The sequence below is a fragment of the Scylla paramamosain genome, chromosome 20 (genome assembly GCF_035594125.1).
Source record: "Scylla paramamosain isolate STU-SP2022 chromosome 20, ASM3559412v1, whole genome shotgun sequence".
Lineage (NCBI taxonomy): Eukaryota > Metazoa > Arthropoda > Malacostraca > Decapoda > Portunidae > Scylla > Scylla paramamosain.
The window spans coordinates 5626237-5639226 of NC_087170.1; the positions used below are offsets into that span (position 1 = coordinate 5626237).

The 12990-nt window shown below is 45.5% G+C and overlaps 1 protein-coding gene across 2 annotated transcripts in view; it reads left to right on the forward strand.

The window, feature by feature from the left end:
• The window catches only part of LOC135110195 (regucalcin-like), a 48047-nt gene that overhangs the window by 16480 nt on the left and 18577 nt on the right, over window positions 1-12990 (forward strand). For both annotated transcript variants that reach the window (XM_064022227.1, XM_064022228.1), the window contains exons 4-5: window positions 9581-9681; window positions 10428-10542. In XM_064022227.1, the coding sequence (XP_063878297.1) occupies window positions 9581-9681; window positions 10428-10542 (216 nt within the window). The remainder of the gene's footprint in view (window positions 1-9580; window positions 9682-10427; window positions 10543-12990) is intronic.

A 12990-nucleotide genomic window follows, 5' to 3' on the forward strand; every position in this document is an offset into this window, starting at 1 on the left:
ACGACTTTCATATGCTATTACATAGTTTTTGCCTCTGGCATCTGTCTGCATCAGTACTGCTCCCAGTCCTAGAGAAGAAGCATCCGTGCAAATAATGAACGGCTCTGAATGCTCTGGGAAAGCAAGTACAGGTGCATTTGTTAATAGTGATTTTAATTCAATGAAACTTTGTTCATGAGCAGCCTCTCAATGGAAAGCAACATCCTTTTTAAGGAGTTTAGGAAATGGGGATGTAATTGCCGCAAAATTCTTGATGAAAGGACGGTAATATTCCGCAAGGCCTAGGAAAGATCTGACATTCTCCACTGATTTAGGTTGAGGAAACTTCTGTACAGCCATGACCTTTTCATCCACCGTGTGGATTCTTTCACCATCGACTACATGGCCAAGAAATTTGATTTTGGCTTTTAGAAATTCACATTTAGAAAGCTTTGCTTTAAGTCCAGCTTCTTCAAGCTTCTGGAGGACTAATTTTAAACTCTCCAGATGGGACTCTTGATCCTTACTAGCGATGATTATATCATCCAGGTATGCAAACACAGTTATGCCAAGTAAACCCGTGAAAATACTGTTAATCATTCTCTGGAATGTTAACGGAGCGGATTTTAATCCAAAAGGCATGCGTAACTATTCGTAATGGCCACTAGGCGTACTGAACGCCGTTGTTTCCCGTGAAGTGGGGGCTAAGGGAACCTGCCAGTATCCTGACAACAGGTCTAAACCAGAGAAAATTTTGTTTCCACGACCTAAAGACATTAGAAGGTCACTTACGACAGGTAAAGGATAATGATCATCCACTGTGACATCATTAACCCGCCGGAAGTCGATTACCGGCCTGGAAGATTTATCTTTCTTGGTAACCAAAAAGATTGGTGAATTCCAAGGAGAGCACGATTCTTAAATCACTCCCTTGTCAATCATGTCATGAATCATGTCATCTACAGTCGCCCTCTGACTATGAGGAAGACGATAAGCTGGTATATATATTGGCTTAGTGTTTGGTTTTAACCTAATGTGGTGTTCCGCTCGATCGGTCACACCTAAGGATTCTCCAGGTAGTGCCAGGACATTGCGATACTTCCAAGAGCGCGGGCCTCATTTCGGGGTAGTCCACAACATTGACAAACGAACATAGGGTTGGCGCCTGCCCCAGCTCGGTGTCAACAGCGGACTGACTCACCGAAGAGACGCAGGCTCCAGGCAGAATACTGGGTTCTGGTACCACTTTCTTGTCATAAACCAGGCACTTTCCAAGGAAAAGACCTTGTTTGGTCCTTACAGAACTTCCAGTAGTGTTCACCACCAAGGCATCAGTGACATGACCCTTTCTAATTGTGGAAAGAGTCGATTCAACAGCCAATCGCCTGACATTTCCTATACCTTCAAGACAGATGTCACTGCCTACAGGAGCTTCTGGAACACGAATTGTAATCCGTTTTGCCACACGAGCAGGAATGTCATAACTGGCATTGACAATTTCTTTTGCTTCCCTCCATGCTTCTGTTATATCCTTATCTCTCATAGGAGACCGGACAGATGGAATCGTTTGAGGCTCCCCATTGGATCTTTGTCACTTCCGTGATAAAGAACCGTTTCTGGGTTGCCTGGAAACCAAAGGTGCAGGATGTTTCATCCCTTCCAGATGTCGTCCGCAGTACATGACTGTATTTTGCTTTGGATAGATTACTATCTGGTGAGACTTCATGGCTCTTAGCCCTGATAAGCCGTCAGAAGGAAGTTTAAAGTTACTGACTACATAGAAATCAGTTTGAATAAGCTGAGTATTCTTAGATAGACTTATTGGTAAGGAAATTTTTCCTAAGATTATCAGGGCTGAACCTGTGACACCAGAAAGATTCAAGTCACTTGGACGGAGCATCCATTTACCACCGCGTGAATTCCGTTTCAGAATCTTGTAAGATTCTTCAGAGATCACGTTTACTGTGGCTCCAGTGTCTACAGCCAAAGATAAGCGATGCTTACCTACCCTAGTTGGTAATGCCATTATGTCTGTTTAGTTGTTGGCAGCATTTATGGTTGAATGCACTGACATGTCAGAAGAATTTGCTGCCTCAGCGTCTTGCGCATTTAGATGTTTTAGTCGGGTTTGTTTACTACTGTGTGCTGGTCTTCCCCCTACTGCCTTGTACCGTTCAGGTTAGCTTTGGCCTGTTTTTCAATTCTCATATTGATTATATCTTTACATTGCTCTGATGAGTGTTTACACTGGCCATGTATGAGGCAGTACTCGTATTGGGTAGCGACGTCCCTGTAGGATCTTGTCCTACCAGTTTTCACGTGGGGCGATGCACCTGGTTTTGGTCTAACAGAGAGATTACCCCCTTTGTTTTGTTCTCCAAGTGGGATTTATTCCCTGCCAATTTCTGGTCCTTTTGTTTCTTATAACATCATTTTTCTCCATGACCTATTTTATCACAGTGCGAACAGACATTTCCAGGCTTTGCCATGGCTGCCGCACAAGGTTGAGATTGGTCGTCATCCATGAGTGGAGCAGCCAGTGAGGTTTGAGTTTCCGGAGAGGTACCAGGTAGCCCTCTTTTCTCTCGAATCACGACTGCAAGGTCAGCTACTGTGTCTCCCGGTTTAAAACTGAAATGACTTGCGGTTTTCTTCACTTCCCCATTCACCAATGATATGTAAAAGATGAATTCCAGAAGTCTTCTGAAATCTGCTTCTGTCATACTGTTTCCTTGGAACCAGTTGTTAAGTCGTAAGACATCCATGAAGTCCGTTACGAACTGGTGTGTAGGGATTAAGGCTTTCATTTCATGAAGAGAGTTAATTTCAGCTGCAAATCTAAGACCCACCTTGGAGGCTAGTACCATGAGGTCAGTTTGACTCTTACCCCCAAAAATGTTCAAGAAATTTTTCTTGAAACTTGCATAACTAGTCCCTATTTCAAGCGGACTGAAAGCGCTGGTATTCATCATGTGTGCTGCTTCTCCAGCCAATTTAGATCTGACGAAAGAGATCTTGTCTTCATCGGTGATAGTATTTGATCTTGTCATAACATCCTCACACAAACGAATGAAATCATGAGCCCTTTCTTGCGGGTTTTCTCCGCGAAATGCTGATATTGTTTCAGGAATAGGAAGTACCTTAAGTGTAGTAGATGCATGCAAGGCATGAGGAGAGCCAGTAGAGGCTGAAGCAGAAGCATTAGGATTAGACATGGTTGCTGCTGATAATGATGGGTATTTGTTCCCTGATCTTGTAATCAACACGTTTCCGTCCTCATGAGGCACGGTATTTTCCACTGTAGTGGGTTTTGGTTCCGTTGATAATGCTTCTGATGATCTAGTATCTCTATTTTCCGCTTGGAAATGACACTCCAGTTCATAAATTTCAGCTATCTTCTCAGCTTTAGCCATAAATGTGGTATTATTACTATCTTAATTAGGTATTGATTACACACTTACATTACGTTTCCATCGTCCAAAGGCGTTTCCACTCTTAAAGGATGAATGGTTAGTATTGTGAGAAGTGTGAAAATTTTAACAGAATTGAAGGTTTAGGGACAGAAATGGAATTATCCTACTTATCCCTGAACACTTAAAAGAAAACGGGAGCGAGCGCTCCATCCAGCAGACAAACGAAAACGGTGTTCAAAGGGCAAACTATATTATTTTAATTTCCACATAAGTAACATCACTGTGAAATAGGTAAGTTATACATGAACCCTAACAGTGTTTGCGTTACCACAAGTGTTTTATTTAATATTGGTGTGGTGTACCACTAAGTGTCTGTACTCACGACTGTAGCCGGAGAAATTCACACTTAAAAAAAAAAATATATACATATATATATATATATATATATATATATATATATATATATATATATATATATATATATATATATATATATATATATATATATATATATATCCTCTTCTTAGGAAGACTCCTTCCATCTTGGGAAGCTCCTCTTAGGATAGTAGTGTCCTTGTAGAATCCTGCAGGATTCCTGCAGGTGGGAGATGTGTTGGTCTGCCCCGGGAATGTCTTCGCCGAGAATCTACGACGAGTAATTAGACCGAGGGGAAACCAAAGAACTGTTAGGTTTCTCCCTGAGTCTTTTAAGTCTCCTCCTTTAATAACAAGGAGAAGTGAATCTTGGGAGTGGCAGGCTGGGTGAGTAAGACGAGACTGTTAGGTGCGTCGCTCTTGGCTGGGTCCGAGTGTTTTGGTGTGTCAGCGTAAGTTCTGTAAACAACGCCGGCTCGCTCCTCTGCTCTCCTCACTATCCTGCCACTGTTTGCCGTTTTCTCCGTTCACTGTGTCCGTTCACCACTTCACTTTCAACTACTGTTTATTGTTGTTGCACTTGGCACTGGAGTTAGTTATTCGTATCCCACCGCTGCCACCAAATGTTCCAGAGTGGTTTTGAATTATCAATTACCGCTGGACACTGTTCATTAGTTTCTTACCTTTGTATAATAGGTAAAGTCACTCTTGGTGAGTTTCTGTGGCTTTCAGGTGAATGTCAAAGGTGAACGTATAAAAATAGGTATATTTAGATATATGTACAGAATTCTGGAGAAGGGTGTGACGAATACGGGACAACGGATGTCCTCTGCGTGGTACAGCGTTACACCCTGGCAAGAGACTGCCGGAGGCGGCACAAGGGACGCTTAGCGCCTCCAAAAAGTGCTGACAGTAGAAATAAGAGCGGGTTGACCGCACTCACAGTACATGAATATATTCATAATTATAACTTTCTAATGACATAAATAAGGCAAGGGAAAAGCTACTTATAACTAAGAGTAATACATGCCAAAATACATTAGGGAGAGATTAACTATGGAGAATACTTAGATACTATAATGTAGGTGCTACCGATTACTTATCGATGGCAATAAAAGGAGTATGGAAAGTTCCATGTTGTGTGTGTGACGTAGGGTGGCGTGATCATATCCGCCTCACCCTTATGCCCCAACACCCACTATCTACACTTATGCATATATGTATACATACACTTATATTGCTAATCAGGCAAGGCATTATAAATACAATACATATTATTATTAATTATGTGACACCGTTACATGGGAAGTGAAGGAGAGGAACCTGATAATCTTGGCCCTGAGCCAACTGTTCCCACAGAGTATTTGGAACAGAACAGTGCACAGCTTTTAAAGGAGAAACTGACCCATTTGTATTGGGTGTGCCAGCAGGAAATGTTAGATCGTTTAGGAAAATATCCATCGGTCTTTTGCAGTACTCCAGGAAGGATGGCTGTAGTAGAGCACGACATTGAAGCAGGGCATGCTGTTCCCGTGAAACTACCACACTACCGTGTAAATCCCCACAAGCAGCAGTTGTTGGGAGAGGAATTAGACTACATGCTAGAGCAGTGGTTCCCAAACTTTTTCTGGTCGTTACCCACTTTTCATACATGATCCTTGTCCATCCTCCCCCCCCACAACCATAACCTGTGACTACCGTGACTGTCTACAGTCCTACTCTCATTATAGGTCCATATAAAAACCACTCTAGCAAATCCTGTAATTTTATTGATTCCATTTGTTATTTTTCTTTTGTTAATTATTAATAAAGAAATTTGGGACGTATTACTCATGTGTCTGGCAGCAAGGCATTGCACAAACCTGTACTGAACCTGTAAGTTCCCTCCACTGGCTACCTACCCGCTAAACTCCTTTGGTTTTATTTATGCATAGCCTCAGATTATGGCCCCCTACATTCTGCTATATGGCCCCCCAGGGGGCCATGGCTCCCAGTTTGGGAACCACTGTGCTAGAGCATGGGCTTATTAAGAGGGCTTATAGTGAATGGAGTTCACATAACACCCTCCAGCCAAAACCTGATGGCCGGGTCAGGTTCTGTATCGAATTTCGAAAAGTGAATTCCCTATCGAAAGCTGACACTTACCCACTGCCCAGAGTAGACAATTCTGTGGACCGCATTGGGGAGGCCACGTTTATTACAAAAACTGATCTTGTCAAAGGGTACTGGCCGGTCCCTTTGACGGACCAGGCCAAGGAGATCGCCAGCTTTGTGGCCACCAGTGTTGTCTATCAGTGCCAAGTCATGCCCTGGCCATCTTCCAGCGGTTGATGAACTGGGGTGTAGAGGGCTTGCCCCACTACTATTGACGATGTAGTTATTTATGACTGGACATGGCAAGATCACCTCACCAACGTGGACGCATTGTTTGCACGACTCCATGAGGCGGGATTAGTTGTCAATCTCGATAAGTGTGAGTTTGTAAAAGCCCATGTCCAATATCTGGGATAAGTAGTGGGCCATGGCTGTGTGACCCTTCCTGAAGCCACAGTAAAGTTGATTAGCCGGCTCCCCGCCCCGTCCCGTCGCCGTGCTCTCCAGAGGTTCCTCAGGGTAGTAAGACACTACCGTTGATTTGTACCAGCTCTAACTGACCTCTCCACAGAAAGGGCATCGTTGAGAGTGTACTGGAGAGTGTGAAGAGGCTTTTGTGAAGTTGAGAGCTGTACTCTGTAGCCTACCAGTATTGAGAGCATCTGATTTCTCTCAGCCCTTTGCTTTAGCTGTTGATGCCAGCCAGGTTGTGGATAGGAGCTGTATTAATGCAGCCGGATGATAACCAAGTTAATCAAGCAGTTTGTTATTTTTCTGAGAAGTTCATCCTGCCCAGAAAAACAATACTGTAATTCAACAAAAACTCTTAGCTATAATTAGCCATAATTAGCTATAATTTTAGCCTTGCAGCACCTCGAAGTTTATGTGGCTGCTTATGGCACTAAAGTGACTATTTTATCGGATCATAGTCCACTGCAGTTTTCAGGCCAGTTTAAACTAAAGAATGTAAGGCTTACTGGATAGAGGCTATTGCTGCAAGAATACAACCTTGACGTCCAGCACATTAATGGCAATCTGTAATGGCAGATTTTTTGTCTCGGGCCAGGACCTAAACCAGTCAGTAGTATATTCCCAAAATTTTCGTAAGCTTTCGTATATCTTCCGAAAATTTTTGTTTATAATGGGATGTGTAATGTGCAGCGAGATAAAACAAAATTAAATGAAGAAAATAGTAAGAAGAAAGTAGTAAGAATTATGAGAGAGCTAGAGCATGAACGCCAGATGTACGATTATGAGTGGCCACTCACCGCCATAAACTTATCATAAGAATCCTTGTGCCTAGAGACTCTCTTTCCCCGATTAATTTAGCCTATTTTTATTTGTTCAGTCAGTTTGATTCTCATGTAGTTTACAGCAGAAGAGTTGCCCTTGACAAAGAAATAATCAGTATTCATCAAGGCCTCATTGTTTAATCAGTAGATTTTTTTTTAAAGTAAAAGTGTTTTATTCAAGTAAAGACCGCGTGGGAAGCGGTGTGTGGGCGGGCGTCCGTATGTGCGTGTGTCACACCCCCCTCCATTTCCTTGTACCCCCTCCCTGTAGCAGCAGCCCAGAAAAGTGTTTGAAGTGTTTTCCCACTTTCAGTCACTAGGAAGCTGTTGGAGGGAGCGGATGTACTGAGATGTGCTCTAATATTTGAAAGAGACCAAGACGAGATCTCAATAGTTAGCTGGCCTATTTATATAGAATAGAATAGGAGTCTCCATAGAAGTCTGCCAGTAAGAGTAGTTGTGCATTACTCACACTATACCCAGGGAAGTGCCTCCTCGGCTGTGCCTCCTGTGTGTTCGTGGGCACTATTTCATAATAGTTTCTTGTTTCTCTTGTTTGTGATCCTTTTTTGTCTTAAATGGTACTAAGGGCTGATTCAATTCAACCGCAGAGATCCTAAGTAACTAGCTCTGTAGTGAACTTTACTCCATCCTCAGGTCCTGACAAGGCCTGCTGTCCAGGAGGCAGTAAATGACACTACTCGGATTGAGGTCATAACACTGTGGGATAGTGGAGGACTGTCACGGAAGGCAGAAGTCCAATGGGGTATTATACCTCAACAATATACGTGTTATTGTATGTTAACAGTTTCTCCTAGACGTGGTTGTCGATTCTTCATCAGCTGTAGTTGTTGAGTATTGTTCGTGGGTAGGCAAAATGGATTGGCGATCTCAAATTAGTGTGACCTGGAGTTACGATTGTTGTGAAAAGGCTGCAGGAATTGCAAGGGATCCTGTACACCGGTATGTGACCCTTGCACTGAGTCCACGTTGGAGGTGGTTCAGGGAAGTTACTCCATGTACGGCAGCTTGGTGAAGGGGCTGGGAATTATGGTTGTAACGCATGACGTAGTCAGAGGGTGGAGGAGAGGGAGGAACAAGCCCTGAATCATTCAAGTTAGATTTTTAGCAAAAAAATAATCAAAAAACTCAGCTTTGGAAATAGATGATATGGTAATAGTGCCATCAGGTTGAAATAAAGGAGGGGAAAGATGAAGAAGCAAAGTTATTGGAGATGCTGGATGCTGGAGGTGCCAAAAGTAATGAGGTGAGTTAGATCTTTAAAGATTTTGACACTTTCTATTAATAAAGGAGTTTTCGGCTAGTTGGAGAACAGACTTGACATGATTCCGGGGGAATAGATATAAAGTGCATGAGATTCAGGTGATGGAAGGCTCATGTACCTTTTTTGTGCCAAATCTCTATCATGTACAGCAAGAGAACAGGTTGTGTTAAACCAAGGTTTGGAATGTTTAGGTTGAGAAAAAGAGTGAGGAATATATGCCTCCATGCCTGATACTGTCACCTCTGTTATGCGCTCAGCACACAGAGATGGGTCTCTGACAAGGAAGGGGTGATCCTTCCATGGAAAAGTAGCATAATACCTCCTCAGGTCTCCCCAATTAACAGTAGCAAAACATCAGAGGCACCTCTACTTCAGGGAATCCTGAGGAGGGATTGGAGCGATAAGATAAGATGCAGATATGAAATTGTGATCAGAGGAGCCCATCGTAGAAGATAGGGTGACAGCATAAGCAGAAGGATTAGAGGTTAGAAAAAGGTGAAGAATGTTGAACGTATCTCCAAGACGGTAAGGTAAACGAGTAGGGTGTTGCACCAGTTGCTCTAGGTCGTGGAGGATGGATGATTGATATTCTGCTCTCTGTAATGGATCACTATTTTGTGTGGAATGTTTTTTTTTTTTTTTTTGATACTTATGTGAATCTGAGACACAAACATAACTAAAGTTTCTGTCTGTCTGTCTGTCTGTCAGTTTGCCTGCCTGTCTATCTGTCATTCTGGTTCTCTATATATATGTATGTCTATCCTTATCCTTCTCTTCCTCATCTTGTTCTTGCTGTTCTTGTTCTTGTTATTCTTCTGTTTAATCCCTCCTCTTTCTCCTCCTTTTCACCCAAGTACTTCTCATTATTACCTTCCCTTTTCCCTCCCCTCTCTCTCTCTCTCTCTCTCTCTCTCTCTCTCTCTCTCTCTCTCTCTCTCTCTCTCTCTCTCTCTCTCTCTCTCTCTCTCTCTCTCTCTCTCTCGCTCTCTCTGTCTCTGTTATATTTTACCGTCACACTCATCAAGACTACACAATTGGGGACTGAGTAGATAGAAGAGGAGAAGATTGGGAGTTTGGGTCAAAGATGAATAGACGGAAGGGGAGAGAATGCCGGGTATTCAAGAAGAGGTCTTTCCTCTCAGGCACGATGGGAAACACGGATGTCCCTGAGAACCCCCTCCCTTACCTGGGCAGTCTGTACCACCTGGCGGAGGACGGCAAGGTGACGCGGGTCCTTGATAAGGTGAGAGAGAGAGAGAGAGAGAGAGAGAGAGAGAGAGAGAGAGAGAGAGAGAGAGAGAGAGAGAGAGAGAGAGAGAGAGAGAGAGAGAGAGAGGCCGGATATAATGAGGAATACATGGGTTGTGAGTTGTAGGAGGGAAAAAGGAAGAGGAAAAAAAAAGAAAAAAATAAATAAATAAAAAAAAAAATAAATAATAATAATAATAATAATAATAATAATAATAATAATAATAAGAAGAAGAAGAAGAAGAAAAAGAAGAAGAAGAAGAAGAAAAAGAAGAAGAAGAAGAAGAAGAAGAAGAAGATGATGATGATGATGATGATGATAACTATGAAGAAGAAGAAGAAGAAGAAGAAGAAGAAGAAGAAGAAGAAGAAGAAGAAGAAGAAGAAGGAGGAGGGAGGGGGAGGAGGAGGAGGAGGAGGAGGAGGAGGAGGAGGAGGAGGAGGAGGACGAGGAGGAAGAGAAAAAGATGATGAAGAAGAAAAAAGAGAAAGAACCAAAAAACAAAAACAACAACAGCACCATCCACACCCATTAACCACAACAATAATAACAACACCACCTCTACTATAACAATATCACCCCCACTCCCTATAACAACAAAACTTTAAACTATCATACATACTTCTAAGGAAAGCTTACCCTTTGCATCATATTTATTACCGTTCCCTTAAACCTGTCCCTCCTCCGACCTTAAAGTTACCACCAATCTGCCTTTCGTCACTGGTTTGTCTCATTGGCAGGTGAGCATCAGTAACGGCCTGGCGTGGAGCGAGGATAGACGCACCTTCTACTACGTGGACACCTGTGAATATAAACTGGAAGCATTCACCTGCGATCTGGAGAAAGGAACACTTGGTGAGAGAGAGAGAGAGAGAGAGAGAGAGAGAGAGAGAGAGAGAGAGAGAGAGAGAGAGAGAGAGAGAGAGAGAGAGAGAGAGAGAGAGAGAGAGAGAGAGAGAGAGAGAGAGAGAGAGAGAGAGAGAGAGAGAGAGAGAGAGAGAGAGAGAGAGAGAGAGAGAGAGAGAGAGAGAGAGAGAGAGAGAGAGAGAGAGAGAGACAGAGAGAGAGAGAGAGAGAGAGAGAGAGAGAGAGAGAGAGAGAGAGAGAGAGAGAGAGAGAGAGAGAGAGAGAGAGAGAGAGAGACAGAGAGAGAGAGAGAGAGAGAGAGAGAGAGAGAGAGAGAGAGAGAGAGAGACGAGAGAGAGAGAGAGAGAGAGAGAGAGAGAGAGAGAGAGCCGCTCAACTACCTCACTAACAACCTGGACGACATCATGGCGGCTCACAACTGTCAGAACGTTGTGATTGTGGGCGACCTCAACCACAACATTGTCTTGAGGGCATTTACTGAGCTGACAGTGGTGCAGGGACTTCACAACCATGTTGACTTCCCTACACATCAGCGTGGAGGATCTCTGGACCCTGTGCTAGCAGACCTGGCAGGTGACTGTGTACAGTGCCGCCCACTGGACTTCGTGGGTACCTCTGATCACCTTGCCGTCCTCTCCACCATTAACCTCGCCCCAGCCCGTGAGGAGGAGCAGCACAGGACCATCTGGCTGTGGGACCGCGCCGACTGGGAAGCTGTGAAATGTGCCGTTGGGGAGATTTCCTGGGACACGGTGCTCACCGGCGAGCCGCACAACGACGTCAACACCCTCACCACCATCCTGCAGGACTTACAGTACCAACACGTGCCGCACAGGACCTACGCAACAAGTCCAAAGGACCAGCCTTGATTCGGATATCGTTGTCGTGCTGCTGCTGAACGCAAGTACAGCGCGTGGCAGCGCTACAAGAGGCGGCCAACCCAGCAGAACAAGGCCTTGCACCGAGCTGCGTGCAAAGCAATGACGCTAGCAGCGAAATGGGCCAAGGCAAGATGGGAGGACAACAGCAAGAGGATGTTGTCTTCCAATCAGCTGGACCCAAAGCGATGGTGGAGCTTGGTGAAGGAGAAGCAGGGCGTCACTTCCCACGAACGTGTCCCGGCTCTCACTAAGCCGTGTGGGAACCTTGTCGTCACCAGCCAGAAGGCAGACCTGCTTGCTCAGGTGTTAAGTGAGAAGATGAGGACGCCAGAACCTGACAGACAGCCACCACCTCTCCCACGCCTTGCTGCCTCAAGCATAGAGAGCGTGGTCATCACGGAGGCCGCTGTTAGGGGGCACCTGAAGGAGGTCAACGTCAGGAAGGCCTCAGGTCCTGACGGAGTAAGCCCTCACCTCCTCATCGGAGAGCAGGTGACGAGGTTCCTGGGCGAGCACCACCTTCACTCACCCAGGCAGTTCGGCTTCAGTAAAGGACGCTCCACCTCAGATCTGCTCCTTCTTCTCTCCAAATCCTGGCACGACGCCCTGGATGTCGGCCGGCCATTATTAGTGATTGCCCTGGACATCGCCGGGGCCTTCGACACTGTGTGGCATCAGGGAACTTCTGGCAAAGTTGGAGCAGCTGGGCATCACCGGGGACCTGCTGCACCTGCTCTGCAGCTACCTGACGGACAGGAGTCTCCGTGTTGTGATTAACGGCCACACCTCCGCCAGCTTTCCTGTAGAGGCCTCTGTTCCACAGGGGTCAGTTCTGGGACCCATACTGTGGAACATTTACTTCAATGACCTCCTGGAGAGTGTTCCTTCAGCCAGTGCGTACGCAGACGACTGCACCCTCTCTTCGACCTACGAGAGAGGGGAGGCGCAGGCCGCAGTGCAGTCTGCCAACGCACTGCTCTCAGACATCATGGCCTGGGGCGACCGGTGGCAAGTCAAGTTTGCCCCCGAAAAGACTCAGGCCGGCCATGGTAGTATCCCGCTCTCACGAGGACGTGCGTGAGGTGCGTGGAAGGCTGAAGATGGGAGACAACAACATCCCTCTACAGGACAGCGTAAACATCCTTGGCGTGGAGGTGGACTCGCGGCTGCTCTTCGACCGTCACCTCGAGGACGTGGCCCGAAAAGCTTCTCAGAAGGTGACACTGTTGAGGCGTCTGAGGCACCTCCTTGACTCCGATGGCCTCCTGACCCTGTACAAGGCTCAGGTCAGGCCCATCATGGAGTACGCGCTGCTCGCGTGGATGTCCAGTGCCCGATGTCATCTCAACTTGCTGGACAAAGTGCAAAGGAGGGCAGAGCGCCTCGCCAGCAACCATGGCGGCAGCGACAACAGCAGCAGCAGCAGCAGATACAGGAGGATGGGCCGGTGCTGAGGGACACTCTGGATCATTGCCGGAAAGTTGCAGCGCTGACAGTGCTTCATAAGGCGCAGATCCAGAATGTTCCTCACCTAGCAGACCTGAGGGCTGCCTGG